Source organism: Diorhabda carinulata, chromosome 12 (genome assembly GCF_026250575.1).
Source record: "Diorhabda carinulata isolate Delta chromosome 12, icDioCari1.1, whole genome shotgun sequence".
NCBI lineage: Eukaryota > Metazoa > Arthropoda > Insecta > Coleoptera > Chrysomelidae > Diorhabda > Diorhabda carinulata.
Window position 1 is genome coordinate 1267919 of NC_079471.1, and position 18390 is coordinate 1286308.

Genomic DNA, 18390 nt, shown 5'->3' on the forward strand with positions numbered 1-18390 from the left:
TCAAACAAAAACAATGAAAACTAAAAAAAAACAATAATAATCAAACAACAACAATAAAAACTAAAAAAGCAATGACAAACAAATATACAATAAAAACTAAAAAAAAACAATAACAATCAAACAAAAACAATGAAAACTAAAAAAAAAACAATAATAATCAAACAACAACAATAAAAACTAAAAAAGCAATGACAAACAAATATACAATAAAAACTAAAAAAAAACAATAACAATCAAACAAAAACAATGAAAACTAAAAAACAATAACAAACAAAAAAAAACAATAAAAACTAAAGAAACAATAATAATCAAACAACAACAATAAAAACTAAAAAAGCAATGACAAACAGATAGAAACAACAAAAACTAAAAAAACTAAAAAACAATAACCTTGCTATATCTGCAAGGCATGGAAAGAGCACGCAGAACACATTCCTGTTTCCCGGATAAAGTTGTTTATCAAAGTATTAAAAACTGCGATGTACAAAAAATGTTTCTAAACAACAAAACAATAATCGTTTCACCAAAGAAACTCCAAGTTACCTTTTTTTGGGAATTGAAAGTCTTTTTTTTTTCTTTTTTAATAACTTTAATTCCTCTACGATATATCTGGTACACGTTTTAGCGAAAACCAATACACCTACGTGAACCCAGACGAGACGTTTTGAATCGAAAAGAAATTTTATTTTCGCTCGGAATATTGAAGCAAGCTACGCTACTCCTAGAGTTTCGGCACGCGCGATTTAGTTTAATTTTACGCTCTGTATAATATATTTTTTGTATATTTTGTTAATTTTGTTACATCGTCTCCACCATCCTCGACCGTCAGACAAGCTTCCATATTGTATTTCGAAATTTTTCATGATCTTATCAATGATTTATGATGATGTTTTGTGATTAATTATTGTGCTAATATTGATTCATCATGGGATAGGATAAATTGATAAGAGAGACATGTACCAGTTAATCTGTATAATATACAATGAGTCATAAATACGGGACGTCTCAATTATTTCGCGACACATTTTTCTCGTACACAAAATTATTTGATCTTTCCAGAGAATTTTTCTGACTGTCAAAACTAATTCTTGGTTTCGATTAGTGTTTTCCAATTATCTAAATCGATTATCACTTTCCTATTTTATTATTTGAACCGAACAGGACCGGTTTCATGGTCAACGTCGTGGACGAGTTCGTAAAAATACGTAATAAGGGGTAAAATTTAATACAGCGTGGATTTCCGTGAAATTTTAGTTGCGTTTTACGTATAAATAAGATTTATTGGGGTTGGCTTTGATATAGGAGCTGCTCCTCTGCAGGGAGAAACTAAACAAACAAAGATAGGATAAATAAAACCTTAAAAATCGCATAAAAAACAATATAAAAAGACACTGCAGTGATAAAAACAGTTATTAAACGAATTCGTCAAATTTTAGACTTCCGTTTTAACCGAACAGGACCGGTTTCATGGTCAACGTCGTGGACGAGTTCGTAAAAATACATAATAAGGGGTAAAATTTAATACAGCGTGGATTTCCGTGAAATTTTAGTTGCGTTTTTCGTATAAATAAAATTTATTAGTGTTGGCTTTGATATAGGAGCTGCTCCTATGCAAGGAGGAAGTAAACAAACAAAGATAGGATAAAAAACCTTAAAAATCGCATAAAAAACAATATAAAAAGACACTGCAGTGATAAAAACAGTTATTAAACGAATTCGTCAAATTTTAGACTTCCGTTTTAACCGAACAGGACCGGTTTCATGGTCAACGTCGTGGACGAGTTCGTAAAAATACGTAATAAGGGGTAAAATTTAATACAGCGTGGATTTCCGTGAAATTTTAGTTGCGTTTTTCGTATAAATAAAATTTATTAGTGTTGGCTTTGATATAGGAGCTGCTCCTATGCAAGGAGGAAGTAAACAAACAAAGATAGGATAAAAAACCTTAAAAATCGCATAAAAAACAATATAAAAAGACACTGCAGTGATAAAAACAGTTATTAAACGAATTCGTCAAATTTTAGACTTCCGTTTTAACCGAACAGGACCGGTTTCATGGTCAATGTCGTGGACGAGTTCGTAAAAATACGTAATAAGGGGTAAAATTTAATACAGCGTGGATTTCCGTGAAATTTTAGTTGCGTTTTTCTTATAAATAATCGAAAATATATTCTCAAAGTCGTTTCGAGATAAGTGACTTGTTGTTCGAATCCTCAAAAATTTTACGAGCGAAAAGTTAGTCGAGTTATTGTCGGGATTTATGAAAAGATTCGTTAGGTCAAACGTACACAAATTTCTTAGAATTTTCTGAGAACTCTTCCATTCATGTCATATAGAATATTACTTCCCGTCGACATTTACAAATTCGACTTCAAAAAAAAAAAGCAGAGGCATTTCTAATGCTTCGTCATCCGACCGCAAAGAACAGATGTTTCGAGTTAAACAGCCATTTAATAATCCGACGCGTACACGCTTTGCATATCGATCTGTTCCCGAACGGAATTCATGACGAATCCAATCGAAATTTCGACACGTAATTATAAATTCGCAAAACAAAAAAATTATAACGTAAAAAGTTGCTGATCGCTGACGTAGTACGAGAACGATCCAAAAAGTACCTAGTCTGACCTAGAGATGGCGGCAGTTGCTTGAAAAATACCCGTTGTATAAATAGCCAACTCGATATCTCGTTTCAGCGCCATCTACTTGAAACGACAGTTTCCTTTCTGCTTTTGGCGGCATTTTTCTGATTTAAATTTTTCGTCCAGTCATTTTTCGAAATAATTGTATTAAACCAAAACGATCGTGATCGTGATTGTTTCAAAAAATAACTTCGTATTAAATATTTATTGATTGTGGAGAAAATTCATAAATAGAACAAAAAAAAATGATACAAACGACAGTTTTTTATTATATACAGTGTGTCCACGTAAATTGGCGATATATGGGACATAACTTTTTTATTATGAATTTTATGAAAAAAAGTTATTCTTTATAAAAAGATCAGCATGGTCCGAAACCTAGAATTCGATCAACAGATGTTAAATTTTTTCAGTCGTATACGAGGTTTGTCGAAAAATGTGTGAAGTACTTTTCTTTTCGACAATATCGAAAAATGTTATAAAGAAAAAATGTTTAGAATTAAGAATAGCTTTCAAATTGTTTATTTACATTTTTTTTCTACATTTTCTCTGCGATTACGTTGGAAATTTAAGTTTAAACATTAATTTTCGACAAACCTCGTATACGACTGAAAAAATTCAACATCTGATGATCGAATTCTAAGTTTCGGACCATGCAGAACCTTTTATAAAGAATAATTTTTTTTCGTAAAATTAATAATAAAAAAGTTATGTCCCATATACAGTCAACTTACGTGGACACACTGTATAGTATAGCTGCGATACTGGGCATCCTCTGTGCTTAGAGCCAATTTATTTTCAAGTTTTTTGGAAAGTTCAGAATATGGGATGGCATTTTTCTTCTTCTTTGTTTAACGAAAATCATTAGACGATAAACGCTTTTAAAAATTTCGAAAATTTATCAATTTCCGGTCTTTGTGTAAATTTTACTAATAGAAATCAACATTCCACAGTCGTATCAAGATAATTAATACTAATAGCAATTAAAACAGGACCGTATCCTGTATTAAAACTAGCTACAATTGAAACAATTATTCGAAAATCAAAAAAAAAAGAAATTTTTTGATTTTCCGATACGAATTTCGCCCCATTTCTGGCCTCATTTTCCCAATTTTCTCCTTAAAAATCCCCTTCGAAGAATTATATTTTTAATTAATCATGAATAGACCCCCTATTTTGTCATTATTATAGTCCATTCACTCAACGCGCGAAACAAATTACCAATTCACGCCATTAACCTTATTTTTATTACTTTCACCCCAGTCAAATTGTATCTCACGCTAAAGCCGTTATTACACGATGCGTCCGGCCATAACGCGAATATTGGACGCGTCGTGTAGCACCACCTTAAGTTAATAGACTCCAGTCGAACGATCGTCCGTTTAAAGTGATTTATACTTCGTTTTTCGATTAAATACGTTAAGAATATTGTGAAGATGATTAATTATTGTTTACAGACTCTTCAGCATGGTTTTCCCCACAAACCTACATCGATAGCTTGGGATTCTTCTCTTCGATTAATATGTATAGGAACGTCTACGGGAGCCATCAAAGTATTCGGCCAACCGGGCGTAGAATTTTACGGGCAACATCAAAATCCCATTGCGGTTACGAAATTAGTCTTCCTTCCGAACCAAGGTGATTTTTTTTTGTTTTTTAGTATTCAATTTACAGAGATATTCAACACCAGAGCGTTTTATTACAGATAATTCAGAACCATCCTGTATATTTTAATTGTTTCAACTCAATCTTATTACTTCTTGATGCTGCTTGACATAAAGCAAGGCAACGTGCTTATTATGGGTCTTGCATTGACACTATGTCTTTGCTTCGTTGATCCCATTTACAAAAACTATTCTCCATGGCTACCAACCCTCCAAAAATAAAAGAAAACTGCTAAATCTCACTCGATAGACTCCATTTTGATCCCTTATAACTATAACCTCATCTTCCATCTTATTCCAACGCGTCTAAGCTGTTTTTCCTTCTCCTTTCCTTCTACAGATCTTTGTAGCTCTTTCTCCATTCATTCACTCCGTTTGAATGGTTACCAACCCTCCAAGAACATCACCAAGAATCGTAAATCAACAAGAAATCAGTTGAATCTCACTCGATAGACTCCATTTTGATCCCTTATAACTATAACCTCATCTTCCATCTTATTCTAACGCGTCTAAGCTATTTTTCCTTCTCCTTTCCTTCTACAGATCTTTGTAGCTCTTTCTCCATTCATTCACTCCGTTTGAATGGTTACCAACCCTCCAAGAACATCACCAAGAATCGTAAGTCAACAAGAAATCAGTTAAATCTCACTCGATAGACTCCATTTTGATCCCTTATAACTATAACCTCATTTTCCATCTTATTCCAACGCGTCTAAGCTGTTTTTCCTTCTCCTTTCCTTCTACAGATCTTTGTAGCTCTTTCTCCATTCATTCACTCCGTTTGAATGGTTACCAACCCTCCAAGAACATCACCAAGAATCGTAAGTCAACAAGAAATCAGTTAAATCTCACTCGATAGACTCCATTTTGATCCCTTATAACTATAACCTCATTTTCCATCTTATTCCAACGCGTCTAAGCTATTTTTCCTTCTCCTTTCCTTCTACAGATCTTTGTAGCTCTTTCTCCATTCATTCACTCCGTTTGAATGGTTACCAACCCTCCAAGAACATCACCAAGAATCGTAAATCAACAAGAAATCAGTTAAATCTCACTCGATAGACTCCATTTTGATCCTTAACTCCAAATGACTTCTAATTCGTTTATGGGTGACATTTTCTTGGTTGTTGAACCAAAACTTGCAATCAGCAGCACCGAATCAATAGAATTGGTATCTTGGTTTGCAGTGTCAAGCAGTTTTGTACACCCTGTATGTTATTGAGACTTTTTGATTTGAAAAAAAATTCTAAATGTTTTTTTATATAATAGAAACCACTGGTGTTAGATTTCAGTAATGATTAATCACTTTTTCACGTTATTTCTAAAATCTCTATTCGTAGTTGGCAGTCGACGTGTTAACGAATTTTATTTTTCAATATGCAGGTAGAGTTGTTTCCCTTTGCGATGACAATTCCTTACACCTGTGGGAAGTCAACAAAAGTTCCCTCGTAGAAGTGAAATCGCAAGCTTTGGAGGGAAAATTGAAAACCATATCGACCATGTGTTTGGAATCTGCTGGAAAACACTTACTTTTGGGCACAGAAGGGGGCAATATATATTTATTAGAATTAAATACATTCACCATGACCCCCGATATCATTTATCAGGATGTTGTAATGCAAAAGTAAGTTTTGATCAAACGAGAAATAAATTTTGATGAAAAATTACAGGAATGGTTCCAGATTTTGCTGTTAAAATGTTTTGGAAACGCTGTAAATTAATTCCTTTTCAATTTTTATATATTTAGAGACCTTAGGAAAGCAGAAATCATTACATTGAGTCCATTGTCCTGCTCAATTTGTCCCACAATGACAGTTCGATGATAATCAGGACTAATTTGTACTAAATAATGACTAAGGTCTGATGATGGTCTTGTAGGATAGAAACTTGTCTTCTAGTGGTAGTTCGGAACATCAGATCAGTCAGATTTTTATATAAAATTTAATTATTTGTCTTCGCATTGAGTTTGTATGTTTCGGAAATGCTCTAAAATAAAAAAAATTACAATTTCTACTACCACTAGTCAATTCCTTTTCAATTTTTATATATTTAGAGACCTTAGGAAAGCAAAAATCATTACATTGAGTCCATTGTCCTGCTCAATTTGTCCCACAATGACAGTTCGATGATAATCAGGACTAATTTGTACTAAATTATGACTTAGGTCTGATGATGGTCTTGTAGGATAGAAACTTGTCTTCTAGTGGTAGTTCGGAACATCAGATCAGTCAGATTTTTATATAAAATTTAATTATTTGTCTTCGCATTGAGTTTGTATGTTTCGGAAATGCTCTAAAATAAAAAAAATTACAATTTCTACTACCACTAGTCAATTCCTTTTCAATTTTTATATATTTAGAGACCTTAGGAAAGCAAAAATCATTACATTGAGTCCATTGTCCTGCTCAATTTGTCCCACAATGACAGTTCGATGATAATCAGGACTAATTTGTACTAAATTATGACTTAGGTCTGATGATGGTCTTGTAGGATAGAAACTTGTCTTCTAGTGGTAGTTCGGAACATCAGATCAGTCAGATTTTTATATAAAATTTAATTATTTGTCTTCGCATTGAGTTTGTATGTTTCGGAAATGCTCTAAAATAAAAAAAATTACAATTTCTACTACCACTAGTCAATTCCTTTTCAATTTTTATATATTTAGAGACCTTAGGAAAGCAGAAATCAATACATTGAGTCCATTGTCCTGCTCAATTTGTCCCACAATGACAGTTCGATGATAATAAGGACTCATTTGTACTAAATAATGACTAAGGTCTGATGATGGTCTTGTAGGATAGAAACTTGTCTTCTAGAGGTAGTTCGGATCATCAGATCAGTCAGATTTTTTTATAAAAATTAATTATTTGTCTTTGCAATGAGTTTGTGTGTTTCGGAAATGCTCTAAAAGCTTTAATGATGGTCTTGTAGGGTAGAAACTTGTCATCTAGTGGTAGCTTGGATCATCTGATGTACCAAAATTTGAATATATGACTGACTAGAGTATTTATGTATCCCTAAACCCTTTAGGTCTGCGTTGTTGATATTTTCTTTACATATAAATCACTTGAGCTTATTTTTATTTCCATTATTTACTTTAGTGTCAAATTTCCCAGTGAATTTTGATTATTATAACTCACTACAGTGACATTTGGCATTATTAACAGCTGGTAGGTCTATTGTGTGCCCATCAGCGCAAGAAGAAGACTACCTTGAAGTAACTCCTGCTTGTATTGAGTTAAAATTGTAATAATTTGAGGTATTTCATAGGGAAAAAAATAATTCTACACCGAGAAAAATCTTTTCTTCATATTTTGAATAATTATGTTTCACAAAAACACAAATTCCGACCAATCCCAATACTAATTTTGTTTTTAGTGTATCTCTTCATTAATAACAATCGATTTAATATTTAACTAATTAATTTATTTATTTTTAGTGTTCCGCAGGATTACAAGTTGAACCCAGGAGCCGTAGAATCAATTTTCGAACAACCAGATCAACCGAATAATATACTAGTAGGTTACAATAGAGGCCTTATTGTTCTTTGGAACAGAATCGATAATACGGCGGTTAAAACTTTCATTGCTAATCAACAATTAGAATGTTTATGTTGGAAAGATGACGGAAGAAATTTTATGAGTTCCCATAATGACGGTGAGTACTAGTTAGATATTTTTTTATGGGTAATTTTACATCAACTCGTGTATATAATCGTCACTAGAGCTCGAAGACCTTCTCGATTTATAATTTTAGGTAGCTACATGGAATGGAACGTAGATCAGTGCGAAAAGCCCATCGGGGAACCAACTGCAACTTACGGACCCTACGCTTGCAAATCAATTCCGAAACTATTGAGCAGGAAATTGGAAGACGAACAACTTTTGGTGTTTTCCGGTGGATTACCGAGATCCTACAGCGATAAATATACAGTTTCGGTTGCCCATGGAGAAAAACACGTTGCGTTTGATTTCACCAGCAAAGTGAGTAGAACTAACTAACGGAAATATGAGGTTTAAAGGTCGTTTATAATTTTGTAAGTTGCATCGTATCTGCTTTGATCAATTACTAATTTTTTTTTGTACATTTATCGCATTTTTGTTATAGTATTTTAACATTTTAGCAATTAGCCGAATACTAACTTGACCGGGTTGAAGAAAAAACACCCTAGTTGAAGTCAAATATTTTCTACATGATGTATCAATAGGAAAACAAAACTTGGCAGAAAAAAAATACCAAATAAATGAAAAAAAAACCCTGGAGAAAACAAATAAAATTAAAAATAGTGTAGTTGTATGGCAAATTGGAAATTAACCATACATATGATGGTGGTTATGTCATAAAATGAAAATACCAAACCTGATATGGTAAAAAACTTTTTATAGAGACTACGAGAAAAAAAATAGAGTCAGAATAAAGCATTTTAGCTACAAATCTATAAATAATACTAACCAGGACTACACATGATAGTCATCCGGCCTACTACTGTACCGTACATGTAAATATTGAACACTAAATCATAGAAAAGAAGACGAAATGATCTTATTTGAGAAGAAGAATAACTTCTGTAAATCTTTATTAAGGTGAGGCCAGGGGGAGAACAAATATGGAAGAAATTGGTTATAAAAGAGAAGAAGAAAAGTAAATTCATAAGAAAGTGAAAACAATCTTGAAGGAAGATTCAGAAACTACTGAAATGACTAATACAGAAAGAGTTGGAGGAAACAAACCGATGGGATTGATACCATGAGTCCGCAAGACCAAAAACTGTCAACTAAGACTGTACATGATCGAAAACAGATGTTGGAAAGAAGTAAATGTTGGACATTAAATAGAAGAGAAGAGATAATGAGAAGAAGAGTACTTTAGAGAGCTAAAGACGGAAGTTAAAAAGAAGAATGAGGTATCAAAATGATGAGTAAACCCATGTGAAAGTGGAGAAAGTATCAAGACGAATAAATACAGAAAAATTTGAAGGAACTTATTGGAGAAGATTGATACCATAGGTACCTAAGACGGTCTGGAGTAGAAATCTGGTCTTCTGTAATCCAAGGTGAAGTACTTTGGTGAATATTTGGAGAGGTGAAAACAGAAACTGGACCAGAACAAACATAGAAGGAAGACAACCATACGAGAAACCAGAAATTGGTCTTCTAGATTATGGTTATCGTATTAGGGAGAAGAATGGATTATAAAATGATGAGTAAACCCATGAGAAAGTAGATATAAGCGTGGAGGTAGAATCAAAACGAGTGACTACATAAAAATTTGGAGAAAATTAATGGAGAGTATGGATACCATGAGACCCTAAGGCTAAAAACTATTAGACTTAGTCTGTAGAGGATAAGATTCTGGTCATGAACTCATTATGAGGAACTTATTTTAAAGTAGAGTATCTAGATTAATATTTGGAGAGTTGAAAACAAAATATGGAGAAGAACAAAGATAGAAGGAAGACAATTTTACAAGAAACCATAAATTGGACTTCTAACTTATGGTTATCGTACTAGGGAGAAGAATAGATCATAAAATGATGAGTAAACCATTTAAAAAGTAGAAGCAAGCTTGGAAGAAGTGTTAAAGCGACGAATTAGCGAGTAACTACAGACAAAATTGGAGAAAATCAATGGAGAGTGTGGATAACATGAGTCCCCAAAGACAAAAACTGTTTAACTAAGACTGTACAGTTTATAAAGCAGTTCTTTTGAAATTTCTGGAAGCCAATGTTGGACATTAAATGAAAGGGAAAAAGAGATAATGGAAAGAAAAGTCCTACAGAGAGCTGAGGATAGAAACTGAAGGAGGAAGGAAGACAACCATAAGAGAAACCAGAAATTGGACTTCTAGATTATGGTTATCGTACTATGGAGAGGAATAGATCATAAAATTATGGATGAAACCATAAAAAAGTGGAAACAAGTTTTGAGGAAGATTGAATAACAGAAAAAGTTGGTGAGGATTGATACCATAGATCCCTAAAACCAAACAGTGCCTTCTAAGATAAGACTGTAGAGGTTAGGAATCAGATCTTTTGCAATTCATTGATGCAAATGTAAGACATTGAATGGAGGAGAAGAAATGGTAATGAACTTATGAAAAAGAAGACAACTTTGGTTAATATTAGGTTAGGTTAGGCTAGATTAGGTTAGGTTAGGTCTAACTAGACTAACAAGAATAGAAGTAAGGGAAAACCGTCTAGATTATAATTATTGTGAAAATTTTAGATACCCAATTAACCCAAATAGACTGATACTATTATTTATTAGTTATAAATTGTCTGTAATGATGTTCACATGTATTTATGTTTCTATTACGGGCAGATTGGGATAGAAAAATCTGAAAACGATAGTGAAAGTGACGCCGAACAAGTTGGAAATAAGGTACACGTAGGTTAGAATCAGCGTTACTTTCTTTTTGCATGTTATTAGTCCATAGTGTCACCTCTCCAAATATCACCTCTTTAATTTGATGGAATAAACTTTCGAAGGAACTTCTTTACTCACAGATCTCTGGTTATTACATTCTATACTAGAAACAGGTGTTTCTAAAGAGAAAAAGAGAAGAAGAGGTGATGTTCGAAACGATTTTGTTTGGTTATTCGCTTATTTAACAATCCGATTAATAAAAAAAGGAAGTTCTAATTAGAATCCTTCCGTTACATAATCCTAGAACCGTAACACTGATCCTTTAACCTATGGAAGAGTCAAAGGACTTTTGATAGTGTAGTAAATTGTTTTCTTTTTTACTTTGCATGTTCGTTTAAAATATAATTTAATCGTAACAAACTCTCCCTAATTATTTTTTTGTTGTAGATTATCGATTTTCTTTTAATCGAATCGAAAAATCGAGATGATTCGGCAGCTGATAATGGCAGGGTAGAAGAAGAACCGGAAACGTTGCTAGTATTAGCAGAAGAAGAATTAGTGGCTATCGATTTAAAAGACGAGAATTGGAAGATGATGGATTTGCCATATTTGTCGTCGTTACACGCTTCCGCCATTACTTGCAGTCAATACGTCTCGGGTAAACTATAAACTTCGAATTGTATCCGGATTTCTTACGCCGTTTTGTTTTTTAGGCGTACCGGAGGAGTTGTGGGAACATATTAAAGACGCCGGTAAAGTACAAACCAGCCATTTGTATTCGAACCGTCCGTGGCCGATCGACGGCGGCGGTTTACTTTGTGCCAAAGGAGCCAAACCGAAACGGGAATTGTTGTTAACCGGCCACGAAGACGGTACTGTTAAATTTTGGGACGTGGGAGGTGTTACGCTTACTTTCGTTTATAAATTCAGTACCGCACAATTTTTCTCCGGAGAAGATTTGGAAGGTGACTTTTTTCATATTTATCTATGGTTGTTCGAATGAAATGGTGTTAAGATTTTCCGTCATTGTCGATAAAAACATTGATAATATACAATATAACATAAGTAAGGTTAGTACGGGACTCGGGGTCCATTGCGTTACCTTTTTTTCCAAGGTTTTGGAAACTTTCGAGCATTTCCAACTCGGAATAAAGTTTCTATTCTTATTTATTTCGAATCGTTCCCCAATATTTGACGAACTTTCCTCTGTCAAGGTGAAGCGACGCCAGAGCAGATGCTCTTCTTCTTCTTTACACTATTTATAATGGCTGCCCGTTGTCACTCCCCGGTTGTGCCAACAGTATAACGTCCACTGATCATTCCGATGATCAATTAGGCAATATTGCACGAATATAACCCAGACAGAGGTAATCATCTAGTTAAGTATCCCTTATTTTACCCTCCATTAACGTATCGTCTCGGATTACTTAATTTTTGTTTCATATTATCGTAACTCTAAGAAAGTAGGCAAACAAAACAAATAAATAAACTTTCCTAGAATGTAAATAAACCGCTTGTCATAAAAACTGATATAAAAACAAACAAACGAATTCCTGGTATTTCATCAAAGGCGTCGCCTTCGCCGAATTTTAATATTCTACAATATCCATGCAGGACCGGCTCCAAGGCGTAACCTTATCTTATATTTTGCCTTATATACCTTCTATTGTCTGATACCAGAATTGTTTTACTCTTGATGGATAAAAGAAACAACAATACTTTGTTTTTTTTAGAAGTACATCCTGATCCCGAAGATGTAGAAGACGAATGGCCGCCTTTTAGGAAAACTGGTATCTTCGATCCCTATTCGGATGATCCCAGATTGGCGGTGAAAAGGATAACACTTTGTCCTTTATCGGGTACTTTAGTCGTTAGTGGTACTGCTGGTCAAACTGTCATAGCCAAATTCGATACTGAAGTACTGGATGAACCTTTAAAATTCTCTCTAATGAATATTGTTAGCGATAGAGATGGTTTCGTATGGAAAGGACACGGGCAATTATCACCTAGACAAGGCAAGTGTTTGTATTCGAGTGTTCGAAATTAACATGATACCAAATTGTGTTTATAGGTAGTCTATCTCAGCCTAGAGGTTTTCAAGCTACTACAATTCTTCAAGTTCATCCACCAGCAGCTATCACTTGTTCAGTTTTACAAGCCGATTGGGGATTGGTGTCCGTAGGAACAGCCCACGGACTCGCATTACTCGATTACGTCAAAAACAAACCCATTATGGTTAAATGTACATTAAATCCCAACGGTAAGATCCTATTTTTTCATCTTATATCGATATATTGTTCGGATTGAACGTTTTTTGTTTTAGATCTCACAGGAACGGGCGATACTCCCATATCTCGACGAAAGTCTTTCAAGAAATCTTTGAGAGAATCGTTCAGACGTTTGAGGAAAGGTCGTTCCCAGCGTCGTAACGCTACTAAAGACGACAAAAAGACAGCTACATCTCCACAAGGTAAAAGATCGACACCGGCAGCTGAAGAAATGTTGGAAGCTAAACCTGTAGAGAGACAGATCGAAGCCAGACCTGCCGATGATTCTATGGGATCATACGTTAGGTGTTTGTACTTTGCTAGGACGTTTTTAGTTAGCGGTAAGAATAAAATTTGCCTATTCCTATTCTTATTTTCCTTTTCACTCCTTCTTCCCTTATTAAAGGATCATTTTCATTTAACTACCATCCCCAACCAAAGGAATCTTTTTGCTTCCAACTTAGCTTGACCTTACAGTGTTTTGTGGATCCCCTTATATATTATTCAAATTTGTTTTAGTACAAAATACCAATCCTACTTTATGGGCAGCAACAAATAACGGTACTGTTTACGCCTTTACCATAACGGTACCTTCTTCTTCTAAAAGGGATACCGACGATGTCACTTGTCAGTTAGCCAAAGAAATTCAGTTGAAACATAGGTAAGTAACCCAGTTATCACGATATGTGATATTCCGTATAGTTTTTTATATTTTTTTGGAATTGCGATTGCATTTATGAATTCAGGGCTCCGGTGATAGGAATAGCCGTATTGGACGGATCGAGTAAACCTCTTCCAGAACCGTTAGAAGTAGAAAAAGGCGTCGCACCTCTTCCCGATACTACCCAAGCACACAGAGTTGTAATTGCGTCAGAAGAACAATTCAAAATATTCACCCTGCCGAGTTTGAAACCGTTTGGTAAATATAAATTGACAGCGCACGAAGGTGAGTTATCATCAAAGTAAAAGAAAAAAACACTCCGGAGTTGTCTTTCCAAACAGGATCACTCCAAAAGTTCCTTCGAAACTCTAATTATGCTGGATCCAATAAATATTTGGATTTCAGTAAACCCAAGCTACCCACATCTCATACTTTCCTTACAGGATAGATTTTGTGGGGATTGGGAAGGAAAAAGAACGCTTTGGTGTTGCTTTCCCAATCTGGATCATTCCAAAAGTCCCTCCAGATCTCTGATTATGCTAGATCCAATAAGTTTTTGGATCTGAGTAAAACCAAACTATCTACACCTCATAACTTCCTTAAGTGAAAGATTTTGTGGGTATTGGAAACGCTCTGGAGTTGTCTTTCCAAGCTGGATCACTCCAAAACGTTCCTCCAGAATTTTGATTATGCTGGATCCAATAAGTATTTGGATCTGAGTAAAACCAAGCTACCCACACCTCATAAATTCCTTACAGGATAGATTTTGTGGGTATTGGGAAGAAAAAAGAGGAAATCCCAAACGGAAAACCCTCTAGACTTGCCTTCCCAAGCTGGATCACTCCAAAACGTTCCTTCATAATTTTGATCATGCTGGATCCAATAAGTATTTGGATTTCAGTAAACCCAAGCTACCCACACCTCATACTTTCCTTACAGGATACATTTTGTGGGGATTGGGAAGGAAACAGAAGAAAACTTGAATAGAAAACGTTTTGGTGTTGCTTTCCCAATCTGGATCATTCCAAAAGTCCCTCCAGATCTCTGATTATGCTAGATCCAATAAGTTTTTGGATCTGAGTAAAACCAAACTATCTACACCTCATAACTTCCTTAAGTGAAAGATTTTGTGGGTATTGGAAACGCTCTGGAGTTGTCTTTCCAAGCTGGATCACTCCAAAACGTTCCTCCAGAATTTTGATTATGCTGGATCCAATAAGTATTTGGATCTGAGTAAAACCAAGCTACCCACACCTCATAAATTCCTTACAGGATAGATTTTGTGGGTATTGGGAAGAAAAAAGAGGAAATCCCAAACGGAAAACCCTCTAGACTTGCCTTCCCAAGCTGGATCACTCCAAAACGTTCCTTCATAATTTTGATCATGCTGGATCCAATAAGTATTTGGATTTCAGTAAACCCAAGCTACCCACACCTCATACTTTCCTTACAGGATACATTTTGTGGGGATTGGGAAGGAAACAGAAGAAAACTTGAATAGAAAACGCTTTGGTGTTGCTTTCCCAATCTGGATCATTCCAAAAGTCCCTCCAGATCTCTGATTATGCTAGATCCAATAAGTTTTTGGATCTGAGTAAAACCAAACTATCTACACCTCATAACTTCCTTAAGTGAAAGATTTTGTGGGTATTGGGAACGCTCTGGAGTTGTCTTTCTAAGCTGGATCACTCCAAAACGTTCCTCCAAAATTTTGATTATGCTGGATCCAATAAGTATTTGGATCTGAGTAAAACCAAGCTACCCACACCTCATAAATTCCTTACAGGATAGATTTTGTGGGTATTGGGAAGAAAAAAGAGGAAATCCCAAACGGAAAACCCTCTAGACTTGCCTTCCCAAGCTGGATCACTCCAAAACGTTCCTTCATAATTTTGATCATGCTGGATCCAATAAGTATTTGGATTTCAGTAAACCCAAGCTACCCACACCTCATACTTTCCTTACAGGATACATTTTGTGGGGATTGGGAAGGAAACAGAAGAAAACTTGAATAGAAAACGCTTTGGTGGTGCTTTCCCAATCTGGATCATTCCAAAAGTCCCTCCAGATCTCTGATTATGCTAGATCCAATAAGTTTTTGGATCTGAGTAGAACCAAACTACCCACACCTCAATGCAATGTAACCCATAATCTGATCTATGTGGATTTTTCTGTTCTAATTGATAATTCATTGACTCAAATTTGTAAATATTTTTTAGGGGCGCGAGTAAGGAGAATGGCATTCGCAAATTTCAGTTGTAACGTAGACAACGTGCAACATTCCGAAGTCGATTTACTCTGTTTAACCAACATGGGCGACTGTTTAGTTCTAAGCATTCCGGATCTTAAAAGGCAACTAAACGCTGCAGCTATCAAAAGAGAAGATATAAAGTAAGTAGAAACCGGATCTCCGCGTTTAATTTTCTAACCAATCTCAATTTCAGTGGAATATCTTCACTGGTATTTACGAAAGATGCTCAGGCTCTTTATCTTCATTCCTCGTCCGAACTTCAAAGGCTGTCGTTGGCAACTAGTAGCGTAACTATGGCCAGATGCTATCTGCCATTGCCCGCCGGAGCAAGAGACGAAGATACGCCCGAAGGGGAAGAAACCGAAGAGATTTTGGAAACCGCTACCGAATCACCATTAGTTAACGGAAACGCCGAAAGTAAAGAAGGCAGCGTAGCAGATAAAGTAAATATCGATCTTATTTTGGAATAATAAAAAATTGTTTGGTATTTTCAGTCTGAAGATGCGAGGACTAACGGCGACGAAACGTTACATAACGTTACGGTATCTAGTAGCGTCGGAGATATAACAATAGATAGCGTTAAGGATCACCTCGGTTCAGGTGAGGATTTAGCGAGGAAACTTAACAGTGTGAGCGTTACGAAAACGGTTACTACAATTGTGAGTAATAGTAACAATCAAGAAGGTGTTACAACGACGAATACTACTACCACGGTCGCGACAGGTCAAGAGGCTAGTGAGTGTTGCTTTTTTTGTTTTCGGTTTATACGTTTTTGTTAGCTGCCATAATTTTTGTTAAAAAAATCCAGAAGTCGACATGCTTGTATAAAAAATTTGATATTTCCTAAACTATTTGACGTATCGGTGTATTTTTGACATAAATCGATTGAGAAAACTTCTGTCTAAATGACAGTTTGTATTAGATTCTTTCAGTTTCGTATTTGTCAGAAATATACATGGTTAAAAGTTGAAGTAATTTTTTTTTATATATAAGATATTGATTTCAAATGTTTCTCGTATTAAACTTGTCGATTAATACGCAAGGTTTCCGCACAAATATTGATCATAAATTATATAATAAACTCGACTTGTATCCAGAGGCGTACCGAGGTCTTGAGGCTCCCGGGGCGGGATATTATCTTGCCACCCCCTCAGAAATCAATTTGAGTATATTTTCCAGTAAAAAAAACAAACAATTTAAATTGCGAACTCTGGTTAAATCAAAACTCTTTCTCTAGTAGCAGTGCTACCAACCTGACATCTGTCACTTTGATTTTTTTAACCTTAAAACTTCTTTTTTCCAACTTTGGCTTCAGCAAATTTGGGAAAAGCCTCATCAAAATCGATTTCTTTATCGATACTATTTTCAAAATAGCCGAGTTAGCTCATTATTGGATCTCGGATAGTTTTTTATTAGTTTGAGTTTCGAAAAAACTTCTTTCGCTAGGGCTAAGGGCTAATTTGATAAAAAACCACCCACCCACCGTATCCACCCCAATAAATACTTAAAACTAACGTTATTTAGTCCTCTGGAACGAAATAAGAGTATCCATACGTTTGTTATTAAAATTTTAAGCGTTGTAATGAAAAAACAAGTATTTGTGATCGATATTTGATTTATATATAAATAAATTCGTGTTCAAAACGTCCTAAAACATTGTCCAATTCCTAATTCCACTCTTTCCTTCGGCTGCAGTTCTTATCGTACAAATTTCGTATCAATGTTAACCTTAATCTTCTTCTCTTTCTGTTCCTTTTCATTATTTTTTCTCATTATGTTTGTTTGAGGTTAGTTTCTTCTTATATTGTATCTTATCTGACCCGATCTAACCTAACTTGATCTTCTCAAGGCGTCCGGTTCCGTTTTCTTCAGTTCTTTCAGTCTCCACTAATCGTTGCATCGTAGATTCTCAATTTTCTTTGTTTTCCTATTCCATTTAGTGTTTTTCTTCTATTTATCATTACACATCGGTTGTATCCTCTTCTATACACTCTTCTGTGTCTTTTCTACCTTCATCTGCAGTCCTCATTTTCCATATTCTCCCTTTAGTATTCTAATCTTTATCGTTTATAATATTTTTCCATTCTATTAATTTTTGTAGCGTCCCTGTATCCTGATTTGACTTATCCCACCCTTACTTTTAATTCGAATCCTCCATTAACTTTATAAATAATTTAAGTAGAATAAATGTTAAATTTGTGTTGAGTGTGCGTTGTTCCCGAGCTTTACATGTTTTTTTTTTGTTGCTTTGTAGTAATAGAAAAACTGGAGGATGGAACATCGTCGAATTTAGAGGTTAGATATTCATATCTTCAAAAAAAAAAAAATACATGCTAATTAATATCCCTTAGTTACTAAAACAAAAAGTACTCTGTATATAATACTAACTTTATTAAGTAGCGGACTAAAAACTATGAGATGTCGCACATTGTGCTTGGTGATTGTGGTTGTCGGTGTATTAATATTAAAATGATACTGTATCAAATGTTGTCGCTTCGTTTCCAAACAGGTATCAACTCCATCCGGAATAATTGCATAGA

The 18390-nt window shown here is 34.8% G+C and overlaps 1 protein-coding gene across 7 annotated transcripts in view; it reads left to right on the forward strand.

Annotated features, from left to right (window-relative positions):
- Positions 1-18390, forward strand: part of LOC130900204 (lethal(2) giant larvae protein) — a 28671-nt gene that overhangs the window by 7724 nt on the left and 2557 nt on the right. For 2 of the 7 annotated variants that reach the window (XM_057810671.1, XM_057810673.1), the window contains 16 exons: positions 4100-4280; positions 5690-5930; positions 7746-7963; positions 8063-8289; positions 10627-10686; positions 11119-11329; positions 11385-11636; positions 12405-12690; positions 12747-12931; positions 12995-13279; positions 13458-13599; positions 13685-13884; positions 15819-15990; positions 16044-16293; positions 16345-16585; positions 18105-18145. In XM_057810671.1, the coding sequence (XP_057666654.1) occupies positions 4100-4280; positions 5690-5930; positions 7746-7963; positions 8063-8289; positions 10627-10686; positions 11119-11329; positions 11385-11636; positions 12405-12690; positions 12747-12931; positions 12995-13279; positions 13458-13599; positions 13685-13884; positions 15819-15990; positions 16044-16293; positions 16345-16585; positions 18105-18145 (3192 nt within the window). Of the gene's footprint in view, positions 1-4099; positions 4281-5689; positions 5931-7745; positions 7964-8062; positions 8290-10626; positions 10687-11118; positions 11330-11384; positions 11637-12404; positions 12691-12742; positions 12932-12994; positions 13280-13457; positions 13600-13684; positions 13885-15818; positions 15991-16043; positions 16294-16344; positions 16586-18104; positions 18146-18390 lie in introns of all 7 variants that reach the window. The other 5 variants (XM_057810677.1, XM_057810678.1, XM_057810675.1 and 2 more) reach the window with 4 other exon arrangements.